The 16,321-nt window shown below is 36.3% G+C and overlaps 1 protein-coding gene across 5 annotated transcripts in view; it reads right to left on the bottom strand.

Annotated features, from left to right (window-relative positions):
* The window catches only part of PPP2R3A (protein phosphatase 2 regulatory subunit B''alpha), a 194,397-nt gene that overhangs the window by 17,709 nt on the left and 160,367 nt on the right, over nucleotides 1-16,321 (bottom strand). For 4 of the 5 annotated variants that reach the window (XR_004283352.1, XM_032333775.1, XM_032333767.1 and 1 more), the window contains 3 exons: nucleotides 11,864-12,039; nucleotides 11,018-11,136; nucleotides 9,308-9,414 (listed from right to left, as the gene is read on the bottom strand). Coding sequence is in view for 4 of the 5 variants with exons in the window: in XM_032333775.1 (XP_032189666.1) it covers nucleotides 9,308-9,414; nucleotides 11,018-11,136; nucleotides 11,864-12,039 (402 nt within the window). In the remaining variant the exon portion in view is untranslated. Of the gene's footprint in view, nucleotides 1-9,307; nucleotides 9,415-11,017; nucleotides 11,137-11,863; nucleotides 12,040-16,321 lie in introns of those variants that run through there. The other variant, XM_032333788.1, reaches the window with a different exon arrangement.

Here is a 16,321-nt window from a genome sequence, read left to right as displayed (position 1 = left end):
TTTATAAACATATAATGTATTATTAGCCCCAGGGGTACAGGTCTGGAATCACCAGGTTTACAGACTTCACAGCACTCACCATAACACATACCCTCCCCAATGTCTATAACCCCACCACCCTTTCCCTACCTCCTCCCCCTGGCAACCCTCAGTTTGTTTTGTGAGACTAAGAGTCTCTTATGGTTTGTCTCCCTCCCAATCCCATCTTGTTTCATTTATTCTTTTCCTATCCCCCAACCCCCCCCCCCCCACATTGCATCTCCACTTCCTCATATCAGGGAGATCATATGATAGTTGTCTTTCTTTGACTGACTTATTTCGCTAAGCATAATACCCTCTAGTTCCATCCACATTGTCGCAAATGGCAAGATTTCATTTCTTTCGATGGCTGCGTAGTATTCCATTGTATATATATATACCACCTCTTTATCCATTCATCTGTTGACGGACATCTAGGTTCTTTCCATAGTTTGGCTATTGTGGACATTGCTGCTATAAACACTGGGGTACATGTGCCCCTTTGGATCACTATGTTTGTATCTTTAGGGTAAATACCCAGTAGTGCAATTGCTGGGTTGTAGGGTAGCTCTATTCTACTCATTTTTATTACTTCCACATTTCTACTTATTTTGGGTCTGGTTTGCTCTTTTTCTATCTTCTTAAGGTAGAAACTTATATTATTGATATTAGACCTTTCTGAGGCTTCCTCTAAACAATCCTTTAACTGCACCTCATTCATTTTTGTATGCTCTTTTATTTTCATTCATTTCAAAATGATTATAAGGTTCCTGTGGTTTCTTCTTTGACCCCTGTGTCTTTAGAAGTATTATTTAATTTCTAAATATGGGATTCCCAGATTACTGTTAGTGACTCATTACTTTAATTCTATTCTGGTCAGACAACACACTTTATTTACTGTAATCCATTTGAATTTATGGGATCTTATTTTGTTCACTAATCATATGGTCTTAGAGAAGTTTCATGTACACTTGAAAAAAAAGGGTATTTTACTGTTTTTTGGAGGGTTTTCTATATATTGATTAGATAAAACATACTGTGTTGTTCAAGCCTTTTATATCTTTATTTTCTCTAATTCTCTCAGTTACTGAAAGAGGAGTGTTGAAATCTCCAACTGTCATTGTTGAACTGTCTGGCAATTTTTGTTTCACATATTTTGGGGGCTCTGTTAAATGCTTAAATACACTTAAAATTGTTATCATTGGCTGTTAACTATTTGCATATATATATATATGCAAACCATAACTATTTGCATTTTAACTATGGGTGAAGTGGGAATTTTTGTGTTTATTTCCTGCGTGAAATTTCTGTCTTTTGACTGTTTTAGAAATGGTCATTATTCACATTCTTATTATTGATTTTAAAGAGTCTGATTTATAAAAGAACACTGCTAGTCATATAATGCAGTCCAATTTGTTTGCCTTTTGGTTGTGATACAGAATTTGTCACTTTTTAAATGTACTCAAACCCATAAGTGATTTTCTTATAAATTTCTTCCATTTCTTTTAAGCTTTTAAAGTCTATTTATTTACATGCAGACATCAGTTTAATACGTACTTTTTTCACTCACCACAGAGACACATTTTACTGTTTTTTTCTTGACACATTTAAAATACTATCTTTATCATATATATAACCCTGTCTCTCACCACATCTTTATTTCCCAAACTCACTGCTATTCCTGTATATTTACTGTTCTATGTGAATTTTAGAATTAGCTTATCAAGTTCCTTGACATATTCTGGGGGATTATATAAAATTAATAAATTAGTCTTAACATGGCAAATAGTCTTTGTATCTTTTGGTGAGTTTTGTGTCTTCTTCATATATATTTTCCACTTTTTTTTAATATCAATGAATAGGATTTTTCCCTATTATAGTTTTAGCTTGTTATTTTTGGGGTGTGGGATTAGTAATCTTTATCATTAACAAGTTACTTAAGTTTCCTTAGTTTTAAGATTCTGTTTTTTCTAAACCCAAAAATGTATTAAATTTATCATATGCCTTCAATCAGTTTATACACATATATTTTTTCCATCTTTAATCTGTTAATGACAGACTTTACAAAGTTAAACCACTGAAGCAATCTTGGATAAAACCCACTTACTTATGATGTATTCTTCTATATATTGGTAGTTTTGACAAGTTACTTAATCCTCTGTGGTTCAGTTTTCCTATCTGTAAAATGGGGATAACAGCATCTACAAAAAAGGGTTTTTGTGAGCACCCAGTGAATTAAAATATTTAGAAGAGAGCTTGGCACAAAGTATGTTTGTGTGTGTGTGTGTGTGTGTGTGTGTGTTTATAAATTAATAGATTTATTTTTGTTTAAATAAAATGGTTTAATTTCTTCCTTCTATGTACTTGGGTCTATTTTGTCATCCTTTCTCACACATTTTGAGAGGATAGCCAATCAATTTATTTTAGTCTATAGGTTATAAATTTCTCCTTGTTCAGATCCTATAGGTTTTAATAAATATAATGCATAGTTCTAGAAAGATTATAATTTGTATTTTGACTTCTGCTTTAGTTTAACACTTACTTTGAAATTTATTAAGAATGTTTTTTAGCTTAATTTTTAACTTTCCAGGTATGTGCATTTTAGTTTTTAGTTAATTTCAGTTTATATTTTAAGTTGTTGCAATTTCCTTCATGCCTTAATTCATAGGCACTTCTACGATGGTTCCATGTGTATTTGTTGGGTACCAGGTATACTTTAGAGTACCTCTATGAAAGCCTACTAATTCTTTTTTTTGCCTGTTTGATTTGTTGGTTTTTACATGGCTGTGGATTACAATTTTTCCTTGCATTTTTTTCTATTTATTATTTTTAAAATTATTTTTATTAACATATAATGTATTATTTGCCACAATGTATTATTTGCCCCAGGAGTATAGGTCTGTGAATCATCAGGGTTACACATTTCACATCATTCACCATAGCACATACCCTCCCCAATATACATAATTTCTTTGTATTTCTATCAGATTTATATATTGCATAAAGTTCATAACCTATTTTCATGGCTAACTGTTGGAAAGAAAAATCTCTTTTAAAGCTTTGAATTCAGGACACCTGGGTGGCTCAGTCAGTTAAGTGTCTGCCTTCGGCTCTGGTCAGGTCCTGAGATTGAGTCCCCTATCAGGTTCCTTGCTCAGCAGGGAGCCTGCTTCTTTCTCCGCCTGCCACTCCCCGCCCCCCACTCACTCATGCTCTCTCTCTGACAAATAAAAAAAATCCTTTAAAAAAAAAGCTTTGAATTCTGCTTGTCTCATTAAAGTTCCATATCTGATTAAACCCTGTTACTATTCATTTCATGTTTACCTCTGTGTTAGGGATGAATTTAAATGTAATATACAGTTCACTTTTTATTTTTTTTTTAATATTTATTTATTTATTTATTTGAGAGACAGTGAGAGAGAGCATGAGAGGTGAGAAGGTCAGAGGGAGAAGGAGACTCCCCATGGAGCTGGGAGCCTGATGCGGGACTCGATCCCGGGACTCCGGGACCATGACCTGAGCCAAAGGCGGTTGCTTAACCAACTGAGCCACCCAGGTGCCCTACAGTTCACTTTTTAATCCAATGTGAATTTTGGGTTTGGTACTATATTTGGACTTATTCTGGCCATTTATTTTGTACTGTCTTTATCTTTTTGTCTTTTCTTTCTTACTATAGTGGACATCTGTTGTTCTTTATTTGCATAGCATTCCCCTTTTTATGGCCATATTTTCTAATTTCTCTTGGGAAAACATATGGTTTGGATGGACCTGAATCTTGTACAAGTCTAGTACTAGGCCTCATTCCTTCAGGAACTGGACCCAAACTAAGCCAGTTAGAGTCAAAGAGACACAAATCCTAGGCTTTTGACTGAACTTAGGGGAAAGGGATTTTCTCATTTGAACTTGAGGCTATCAGGTGATCATCTTGCTGCCACATATGAAAAACTTGCTAAGAGTGAAAAGATGAAACCATTATGTAAGAGATGAAATAAAGTCTGAGTCTCTAAAGTCAGTACTACCCCTGAACTTTACAGTTCTGTAAGCCAATATTTCCTTCTTTTCTTTCTTTTTTTTTTTTGCTAATCCCAAGTTGAGGTTAGGTCACTTGCCACCAAAAGAATGCTGATTAACATTACGTCTTTTAGTCAATTGAGTTTTCTTTATTAATTTTTTCCACTTAATTGATTGTCTTTTTCTAAAAATTGATTAGAAGGTTTTCCATTTCATTTTTATTCTCTTAGTGACTGACCTTACATTTTTAACACACATACTTTAACTCGTCATTGTTAGAGAAATATAAATTATCGGTATCGGTATTCTTCACTCTAATAAAGATTCATAGTATATTACCCTGACTTAGTTTCACTCTTAACAGTATATCTGTGATCAATATTTATTTGGTTCTAAGTACATTTTCTTAATTTTGTTGCTCATTCCACTTGTTTTCTCTACACTCCATTTACCTTCTTGTTGAAGAATATTCCTTAATACTTCTTTTAGAGATAGTCTGTGGATGGTAAACTTTTTGCACATTTGCATGTCTGAAAATGTATTGGGCGCTCACATATAAATAGGGATAGAATTCTAGATTCAAAGCTTTTTTTTTTTTTTTTTTTGCTGTATTTGAATGATGTTGTTCCATTTCTTTTTCCATTCACTTTGTGGATAATCTGTTTTTTGTCTCTGGTAGATTTTCAGTTCTTCCTTTTTTTTTTTTTTTAAAGAAAGTCATCTTTTAAAGATTTTATTTATTTATTTGACAGAGATCACAAGTAGGCAGAGAGGCAGGCAGAGAAAGAGAGGAGGAAGCAGGCTCCCTGCTGAGCAGAGAGCCCAATGTGGGGCTCAATCCCAGGACTCCAGGATCATGACCTGAGCCGAAGGCAGAGGCTTTAACCCACTGAGCCACCCAGGCACCCCTAGTTCTTCCTTTTTTACGTTCTGAAATTTCACTCTAGTAGGGGCAAACTACAGTCTGTGGAACAAATCTCTCTGTCCACCTTTTTTGGGTACAGCCCAGTGAACTAAGGTTTTGCTTTTTTTAATTTGAAAAAAAAATCAAAAGAATACTTCATGACATGTGAAAATGACAGGAAGTTTATATCTCAGGGTGCATTAGTAAAATTTTACTGGAAAACAGCCACATTCATTTGCTTACATATTATCTATGGCTACTGTCATACCACAATGCCAGAGCTAAACAGTTGTGACAGAACTGTGCAACCTAAAATACTCACTACCTGGTCAGAAAAGTTTGCTGATTCCTGTGTATATTTATTTTTTTAAATGGCTAGAATTCTGGGAATTACCTGGCTTTTATTTCTACTGGTTTCTGCAAGGATTTCTCACTCCAGTATCATAATCAACTTCCCAAATCAAAACATTTTTAACTGTGCCTTTTATTATTCAGCCCAGTGACTGTGTTTTCACTTAAATTATTTTTTTTCTTTTAATTACTGGTCAGTCTCATTTCAGGAATACAATATTCTCTTACCTCTCTAAAAGTGGTAAATATAATGAACTTGAGGTCTTGTTGTGACTGCTGTAGTGGGTCTCCTTCCAAGGGTGGAAGTTCTTCCATTTATTGAGTATTTTATTGATATTTGCAACTGTTTTTATTTGTCCACTTTTCTGTGTAGTTGGAATCAGACTTCTGCCTCTGTTTGTATTGGTTGTTTAGGAGGGGGCAATGTGAGGTTACTACTATTTTCAATGAGAATGAAGGGATGGATGGGCCATGTTGCTGGTGTGGATATTTCAGTGGTCTTGTTATCTCTGCTCCAGGACCCCACTCTCTCACTTTTTGTCTTTCCTTTAGGGATAGGAGAGATATATAAAGGTTTGACCTACCTGGATGCTGCTTTTTCTGGTCTCCCTCTGCTCTTGGTTTCAGTCAAATTCAGGTATAGATCACCCTTGAATGCTGTTTCTTTTATTTGTAGCAATTATCTTCTCTATCCTCCTGCATAGAACCTAAGTTCTGTTTACTCTTCAATCTGATCCCATCTGTTTTCCTTCTTTCAGTCCACTGAAAATTTCTCTTTGTAAGTGGTACTCTGTATTTCTTATTTTTAAATGGTGTGAGAGACTAAAACTATAGTATGCTTTCACGCTACCTCCTTAAATGAGAAGCTGGTCTGAACTGTAGTTACTATTTAGAAGTCCACTGTAGTTTTTGTTTGTAGCTTAATATTCATTTTATACATGGTCTTTGGACAAACCTACAAAGGTGTTTTATCTATTTTTCAGGGAATATTTTACTATGGCTGCAAATAATAGGCTCCAATTTCTTTTATTTTCTTTTTGAAGTTTTTGCTTCAAAAAGATACTATCAGGGTGCCTGGGTGGCTCAGTGGGTTAAGCCGCTGCCTTCGGCTCAGGTCATGATCTCAGGGTCCTGGGATCGAGTCCCGCATCGGGTTCTCTGCTCAGCGGGGAGCCTGCTTCCCTCTCTCTCTCTCTCTGCCTCTCTGTCTACTTGTGATCTCTCTCTGTGAAATAAATAAATAAAATCTTTAAAAAAAAAATATACTATCAGATGCATAGCTTTTTTTGAGTATTCATTCTTTTTTAATTCAACCTTTGCTGTCATTCCAAAATGGACTCTTTTTAATAAGTGAGTTTATTCCTTTTACGTTCAGTGATCTAAAAATACTTGCCTTAGTTCTGTCATCTTTATGCTTTGTGGTCCGTGTTTTTCTTTCATGTGTATGTTTTCTGATTGAATTAGAACACTTAGAGTCTGGTTTTGGTTTTTCAAGTGTTTATTTTAATTGGTATTCCTAAACCCTCAATTTGACGTACAGCTTTAAAAGATATCTATGGAGGTCCTGTTAACAAAATTTCCACACAAGTTTTCTTTCTCCTCTTTACCTCCCTTTTTCAGTTAAGTTGTTACTTATAGAATGTTTTACATATATTTCTTCCTCTTCTCTACATTCCAGTTTTATATATTTTTTCCAGAGTATTGTGTTCTAATCTCTAAACTTTCTACATTTGAATGGATTGAATACTGTCATTTCTTTTCCATAGTGGTTGTTCCATTTCTGGGCTCTTTATATGGGTTTGGTTTGTTCTTGGTTTTATGATTACATCCTTTTTAAAGAAGAGCTCATGGGTGCTATAGTCCCTTTAGTTCTTACATGTTTTAAAGTACCATTTGTGCTTTCATGCTTGAATGTCATCTTGAGTTAGTACAAAATCTGGGGTTATATGGACACCTGGGTGGCTCAGTTAGATAAGCTTCTGCCTTCGGCTCAGGTCATGACCTTGGAGTCCTGGGATCAAGCCCCAGGTTTACCTCCCTGCTTGGCATGTGGTTTGCTTCTCCCTCTGTTGCTCCCCCTGCTTATTCTCTCTCTCTCTCTCAAATAAATACAATCTTTAAAAAAATTCTGGGGGGTTACAGAATGTCTTTCTCTAAGAAGGTTGTAAATGTTGTTTCATGGTCTTCCAGTATTCATTTTTACTATGGAGGTATCTAAGGCAAGGGTGATTCCCCCCCCCCCCCCCCCCCCGCCGTCTGATGACTTGAAATTTTTTTTTTCAAGAATTTATTTATTTATTTGACAGACAGAGATCATAAGTAGGCAGAGAGGCAGGCAGAGAGAGAGAGGAGGAAGCAGGCTCCCCGCTGAGCAGAGAGCACGATGTGGGACTCGATCCCAGGACTCTGGGATCATGACCTGAGCCGAAGGCAGTGGCTTAACCCACTGAGCCACCCAGGCGCCCCATGACTTGAAATTTTTAAAAATGGAAAAAAAACCCTGAACTTTTATTTATCTTTGAATTCTGGGGAATAGATGGGGAAGGAATCATTATCAGAGTTTTCTGGATATGGTGTGCTTCTGACCTTTCAGATTTCAAGTCTTGTTTTATTTTTAAAAAAGCTTTTTATTATCTTAGAATTTGCTCTATTGTCTAATACATATGAGTTAGATCCCTGTCGTTTTCTTTACATATACCTAATTTCATTTAGGTTTAACTGTTACACAAAAAATTGTATACATTTAATGAATACATCTTGCTCAGTTTGGACATATGTATGTATCTGTGATAACCACAACTAAAGAACCAAACATACCCATCACCTCCAAAAATTTCCTTGTATTCTTGTGTGTATTTTGTAGGAAGACTTAACAAGAGCTTTATCCTTTTAACATTTTGAAATGCGTAATACCACATTTTTAACTGTAGATACAAAGTTGTGCAGCAGATCTCTAGAACTTACTCATCTTGTGTAACAGAAACTTTATACAGGTGTGGAAAAAGTTAGGTACCAAACAGTGAATGTAATATGCTAAATATTTATAAGGGAAAAAAGAAATGTAAGAATGTATATGTGTGTATATATATATATATATATTTTTTTTTTTTAAATATAGGCTCTCTAATGTGGGGCTTGAACTCATGACCCTGAGACTGACACCTAAGCTGAGATCAAGAGTTGAATGCTTAACTGACTGAGCTGTCCAGGGACCCCATATTTGCTTTTTTATATATACAAATGTATATGCATATATGTGTGTGTGTATGTGTGTGTATGAAATAGAGTGAGACAGAGAGTATCCTTGGAAGGGTACATAAGAAAAGGACCAGAGTGATTGCTTCTGGGAAGGAAAACTGGGCAGCAAGAAACTTTACTATTTATCCTTTTGTTTCTTTGAATATTAAAACATATGAATGGATTATCTACTCAAGAATGTATTACATTAATAATAAGGATTTATTAAGAGCCTTAGAGGAACTGCTAAATAAAGTAATCCCGAGAACATGCTGGAAAAAGCCAACAAATTATAAAGTTGCTGAAATGTACTAAGCAGTGAAAATCTTGGATAATTTCTTACTATGGTCCTTTATAGAATTATACCCTATTATAAATTTCATGTAGAACTAACTTCTTGTTTAGGGTTGAATGCACAAAACCATATATGGTAAATACTTGTTTTAAACATGATCATCTTTATTATTTGAAAAAACTTCAGTTGTTTTAGCCTCATCCTGTATTTACAGGGCTTGTAGTACAACTCCACAATGATCTTAGCTTCACTGAAAGTACTACTCCTTGAAAGGAAATGGGACATGTGAAGAGTTTTCAGGAAATTAGTGAAGAGGGGAAGAGAAGACTGCTGGGAAAAATATTCTTTCAACTAAAGTTGGTTATAACCACTCATTTTTATCATATTCAAAAATAGGGATCACTAGTTTGATTTTTTTAAGGTGGTTTTAATATTCCTGATATGGTTATCCCTGTTAAAAAGTTCTACAAGACCCAGGGAGACTCACTCACCCTTCCTGGAACTGTGCTTGGGCAGATTCCTCTGCAACAAGAGTCTCATATTCCTCAGCTGCAAACCTGTCCCAGTCAGAAGGCTCAGGCCCCTCATTCTCAACATCCTGATTGCACAGAAGACAGGAAACAAAAATAATCAAAGACAAAGAATTAGAGATAGATTTCCTTTACTTATATACATCATTTGTGATGATCTACCCGAAAATGTTTCATCTTAACGTGTTAAAAGACGTGCTATTAAAGTAACACTCCTAACATGATTTCTGTGCCTCCAATCACAAAATTATAGTGAATTCTCGGCAGCTAATTCTTTAGGTCTAGATTCTTTTGCCTTATAATCAGAGACCTTTCCCGAGGCCTTTCTCCCTGGCACTTTGCACAGCAGCTATCTGGAGTGACTTGTGGTTTTTGCATATGTCTACCTGAAATACACCATCCCTTCCTCCGGCACATTTTTATTGCTTCTCTAAAAGCCAGCTCAGATACCATGTCATCTGTGCTATCTTCCTGGAAACAGCCCTTCTTCCCCAAATCATTTCTGTGCTAAACTGTGTAAGCTTGATTGCTACTTTTTGTTCTTTTTTATCTCTATTTGACCATATGTCTCTTCAACACACTGTCTAAAATTTATTGAGCACTTTCTGACTAAAAATGTTCTTTGCAGATCAGAACAAAAGGTTAATTATGCCTAGAAGAATGCAAATACCTAAATATTGACCATACTATGTGTTATGATATTTAATCCACTTTAAGAACACCTACCACATCCTTTTAACATCTTTGAAACTGGCACACATCTTAAATTTACAATGGCAATTTTGTTTGTTTTAAAGTATATAAGATAATGGGCACCTTTGAGTCAATGAAACATAATTCTGTCTTTAAGCTAGTGATAATGTGCCTTGATATGCTCCAAGATAAGGTGCAGTTTTTGTTTTTAGCGGTGATCTTTGTATTCTTACTGCTACTTAGGTCTACATGTAGAAGGAAAAGAAAAGACGGTGCAAGTTTCCTGCAGTTGTACTCCTACAGGACCAGTGGAAACAGTCCTTTTCTATCAACATTATTTTTACTTTTTAAACAAGGGAATAGAAGGGAAGTGTTGATATTCTGCCTCCTACTCCTTTCTGGACACAGACCACATGATGTTCAGGGTTTTTTGAAGGTCCCTAGACTTTTGTGTATGGGGAAGGGTACTCATCTCTATTCAGGTATAGAATGACTTCACAGTGATAGTCATGCACAACAATCATTAAACTTGAAAAAAATGTTATATTATCTGAGGGTTGTCTATCATGGAGAACGTCTAGTTTTCATTATGATGGGGAAAGTTGTTTACCATGTCATCCTGGAAATGAATGGTACAGTTAACCCCAATATGCTTTCTAATACAGACATGCCTACTGATACATGGTTTAAAAAATGGAAGGACAAATTTTTTTCAAAACTTTTGTAAGTAGTTTCTAAAATATATATAAGAACACAAACCATACAATTCACAATGATAGGCATATGAAGGTTACCTGAACCTGAAGATTAGCTGTGGGGAGAGATGTGCTTTAGGTCCATTTTTCTCTTTTCAGTATGCGATGAAATGTTTTAAATGTTACTTCTTTAAATACAAGACTCCTATAGGTAGAGATCATTTCTATCTGTAGCACACAACCCCTGATACTGCAGCCCTCATATAGAAGTTAAAACCAGTACCTTCTGGACCGCAAAGGGATCTCTCTGTTCATGGTCTAAGTACTTCTCCAGATTAAAGAAAGTGTCATAAAAGATGTGTGCCATTCTGCATCTCTTCAGATCTCGTAGCGTTATTTTCCCTATGTAAAAATAAATTACTAAATTTTAAGAACTGTTTTTTGGCAAATGAAAAAATCTTTTACTGAAGTTTAAAAGTATATGTATATGCTAATTTTATTATACAAGAACCCATTTTTTTGAAGTAAAACTGACATAAAATTCACCACTTTAACCTTTTTAGTGTGTAATTCCATGGCTTTTAGTACATTCACAGTGTTGTGAAACCATCACTACTATTGAGCTCCATAATGTTTCTTCACCTCAAAAGGAAACTCTGTACCCATCAAGCCGACCTTCCACAACTCCCCTTATCCTGAGCTCTGGGCAATCAATAATCGGCTTTCTGTTTCTGTGGACAACTTTTTTTAAAAAAAGATATACTTATTTATTTGAGAGTGCAGTGGGCCAGGGCACAGGGAGGAGAGAGAGAATCTCAAACAGACTCTCCTCTGAACATGGAGCCCCAGGTGGGGCTTGATCTGACCTTGAGATCATGACCTGAGCTGAAATCAAGAGCTGAATGCTTAACTGACTGAGGTACCCAGGCACCCCTCTATGGAAAAACTTCTTAAATAGGATTTGCTATCAATTGTTGGTTCCACACCAAAAAGAGAAATTTAAATATTTCTGTATTTGAGAAGCCAGTATGGAAGACTCTGGAAGTTAAATAATTTAGGACAATCTAGGATTAAATGCCCACTCTGTTACATAGGTGAAAAGTGCAAATGGCCTTTTACTCAATCTTACCATCAATGGCTGGCTTCACCAGGTCAAGCATCTGACACAGCAAATCATGGAATGGCAACGGCTCAATGCCCATGGCTTCCATCCGTTCACACTGCTCCTCATAGAAGTACTCTAGCTCGTACATGGAGAGTACACCATCTCCATCCACATCCATGCAGCGGAACCAATACTCAATGCTAGGACATAAAGATATTGGTTATTTTTTTATCTTTATATTTTCAGATAAGATGCCTATATTATTCCTTCCTTACATTTCAGTTTTAAGAACTGTGTATTAATTTCACACTACGAAAGATGAAATTCTAGCTCTTTTACTTCTCATTCCACTTTACCTACAGGCTCTTCTGGACCTCTTAAAATAAATTACCCAACATTCAGAGTTTATAACTTATTTTTCTTTTCTCTCCTATTTGCTTAGATTTCTGTGTACATGTTATTGTTCAATGCCCGTATCTGCCAGTTCTCTACAACCATAATCAGTCTCATCAGGATTCTACCAACTAGATATTCTTGATGAACTCTTTCTTGCTTCCTTCCAACTTACTCTAACCTGGACTGTTTGCCCTCTAGGCTGGGTTCACAGTTTCATCCCAGGGATTCCTTTCACCTTTCTCGCATTTCTTGTATTTCATACTTTCCTCATTCTTGATTGACTTCCTTGTTTGGTGTAACACACCTTTCAGTAGCTTCCTGAAAAAAGGAGCATGGCAGGTAATGTTTTTTGAGATCTTGGATAGTTGAAAATACCTTTTATCTACCCCCTAACTTGGTTGATATTTTGGCTAGTTATAGGATTAAACCTCAGTGGTACTTTTCCTTCAGAATTTTAAAGGCAATGATACACTGTCTTCTATCTATCCACTGTTTTTGAAAAGTCTAAAGCCATGCTGATATCTGATCCTTTGACTCCAATAACCTTTTTTTTTTTTTTTTTTTCTTAAGCCTATACACATTTCTCTGGGTTCTTTGTGTTCTGAAATATCATGATGAAATATCCTGGTTTGGGTCTAATTTATCTATTTTATTGGGCTTTCTGAGAGCCCTGTCCCTTAGTTCTTAGAAATCTTAAATTATTTTATTTCTTCCCTGCTTCTTTTTACCCTTATCCATTCTTTTTCTGGAACTCTTGTTATTCATATCTATATGATCAAATATGGTAGCCACTATCCATATAACGCTAGTTCAATTTTTTTTTTAAAGATTTTATTTATTTGAGAGAGAACAAGAATGACAGAGAGCATGAGCAGGGGGAGGGAGAGGGAGAGGGAGAAGCAGACTTGGGGCTTGATCCCAGGATCCTGGGATTATGACCTGAACTGAAGGCATATGCTTAACCAACTGAGCCACCCAGGCACCCTGACTAGTCCAATTTGAGGTATCTTTAAGAGTAAATACACAATAGATTTTGAAGACTTAATATGAAAAAAGTAAAACATCAGTATTTTTATACTGATTACATGTTCAAATAACATTTCAGATACATTGGGTTAAATAGGATACATAATTACAGTTAATTTTGTTTCTCTACATTTTTACTGTGGCTAAAATTTTTTAAATAATTTTTTAATGTTTTAAGTAACAACTGTATTTAAGGTATACAATGAGATAATTTAATATATAGTGAAAATTACGAAAGTAAAACTACTTAGCAGAGCATCTCCTCACTTAGTTACCATTTTTGGGAGGAAGAAGGGTGAGAGGACCTGAAAATCTATTCCCTTAGCAAATTTCCAGTATTCAGTACAGTATTATAAACTATAGTCACCATGTTGTATGCTTCATCCTGACTGTAACTTTGTACCCTTTGACCAGCTCTTCACCACTGCCTTCTCCCCTCAGCCCCTCCTAACCAAAATTCTACTCTATGCCTGTTTGTATTTGACTGTTTTTAGATTCTACATATAAGTAAGATAATGCAGTATTTGTCTCTCTGTGCCTGCCTTATTTCACTTAGCATGGTGTACTCCAGGTTCATCCACATCATTTCAAATGACAGGATTTCCTTCTTTTTAAAGGGTGAATAATATTCCATTATATGCATATATATATATATATATATATATATATATATATACACACACACACACACATATATGCCATAATATTCCAGTGTGTATGTGTCACACACAATATACTTTCTTTATCTTTATCCATTTATCTACCAGGGGATATTCAGGGTGATTCCGCATCTTAGCTACTGTGAATAATGCTGCAATGAACATGGGAGTGCAGGTACCTCTTCATGATCTTAATTTCAGAGCTCTGATTTGAGATAGTGGTATACGAAGATCCTGAACTGACTTCCTCCCACAGATACACCAAATCAACAGCTATATATGGTGTAATTTCCTCTGAAAAGAACCATTAAAACTACCTGAGTGACTCCTACACACTGGACAAACAAGAAAAACCCCACATCTATGTGGGTAGGACAGGCTGAGATACAATCTCACTCTAATTTCCACCTCTGTTATGGTGACCTGCAATCAGGAGGGAACTTAAACCTGAACTTCTTCCAAGGAGTTAAGGATTTGAATCTCACACTGGGCCCCATAACTTTTTAGGACCTGCAGCTAAAAGATGATTCCCTAAAACATCTATCTCTGGAAACCAACAGAGCTTGTGTCCACGAGACCGACAAGGCTATAGTGAAGTGAGAAATGGCTCTTAAATGGCTTGTGTGCTTGGACTCACCCACCCCAAGGACCAGTGCAGAAGTAGCCAGTCAGCATACACACTTTCTGTGAAAGAGACTCATTTCCTTATCTTAAATCCTTGGCCTATCGGCAGGCATCTAGTTTCACATCTAGGGGCCTGCCTGGGGTACTCTCTGGGAACAACGGCTAGTGGATACCATCTTCACTCTCCCCGCTCTGCTGCACTACAGAGAGCCAGTATCTCCTGGAGGGAGATTTTACACACATCTGATGCCCCTGTTTTTATATCTGGAGCCCTGCCTGGTATTTGCAGCTGCCACCCAGTGGATACTCACTGATAGCCTGGCTCTTGTGGCCAGGGGCGGGGCTTGTGTTCCTGGGCCCCACGGGACTGTAACAATAGGAGACACAGTTCTTGGCAGGCGGCTATACCCAGGGTACTGCACAGACAAGAAAGCCCCCAGGCTTTCTGTGAAAGAGAGCTATTTGCTTGTGTTGGAGTTTTAGCCCAAAAGGCAGGTTTCAGGTTTGGCATACATTTAGAAGCTTATGGTTACTTTCACGGAATGGAGGCCAGTGGATGCCATCTTCGTGCTCTCCCTTTGTCTTGCTCTAGCTTGCTGGAATCTTTTAGGAAGGAGTGTATGCACTTGCATGGTGCCCCAATTTTTGGGACTGCTTCCCAGGAGGCACTTTGAGTGGCTTAGCTCTGACAGTCAATGGGGCTTATGCTTGTGGTCCCACAGGACTGTATGTATATATGTGCATACTTTAAAAAGATGAAAACAAGTCCACATTTAGGTGCTGAGATCCCCCCCTTTAGGACACTGACAGCTCTTGGCACAACCTCAACTACTGGGAGCCATTTAAAATAGGATGCATGGACAATTTAAAGGTTTAAGAGACAACAGCTAGGGCAGGGGTGGAATAATAAGATTCACTACTACATGACGCTGCTATTCAAGAGTTGGAGAGGTGACCATTTTATCTAATGCACAGAAACCAACAGAGTCAAGCAAAATGAATTAACAAAAAAATATGTTCTGAAGTAAAAAACAAGATAAAATCTCAGAAAAAATCCTTAATAAAACTAAATTAATAAAGTGGGTATAGAGGGATTATCCCTCCACATAATAAAGACCATATATGCAAGCCCACAGCTAACATCATCTTCAATGATGAAAAGCTGAAATTTTTCCTGTAAGATCTGGAGCAAGACAAAATACCCACTTTCACCATTTTTATTCAAGATAGTACTGGATGCCCTAGTCAGAGAAATTAGGCAAGAAAAAGAAATAAAAGTCATCCAAATTGGAAATGGAAGAAGCAAAACTGTTAACTCTGAGATGACATTATATACAGAAAACCCTAAAGACTCCACCAAAAACTGATACAATTAATAAACTCTGTATAGTTGCAGGATACAAAAATCAATAGGAAGTAGCAGAAAGGTAAATAAACAAGCCCATTTGCAGCTATATCCCAAATAATATAATACCTGGCAATTAATTTAACCAAGGAAGAAAAAGACCTGTACACTGAAAACCACAGGATACTGATGAAAGAAACTGAAGACGACATGCATAAATGCAAAGACAGTTCATGTTCATGGATTGGAAGAATTAACATTGTTAATATTACTCAAAGCAATCTACAGATTTGGTACAGTCCCTATAAAAACTCTAATAGCATTTTTTACAGAAAGAGAACAAACTGTCCTAAAATTTGTATGGAATGACAAAAGACCATGAATAGCCAAAACAATATTGAGCAACAGGAAAAAAGCTGGGGACATCATACC

This window comes from Mustela erminea, chromosome 1 (genome assembly GCF_009829155.1).
Source record: "Mustela erminea isolate mMusErm1 chromosome 1, mMusErm1.Pri, whole genome shotgun sequence".
Taxonomy (NCBI): domain Eukaryota; kingdom Metazoa; phylum Chordata; class Mammalia; order Carnivora; family Mustelidae; genus Mustela; species Mustela erminea.
This window is presented reverse-complemented; position numbering and strand designations above follow the sequence as displayed.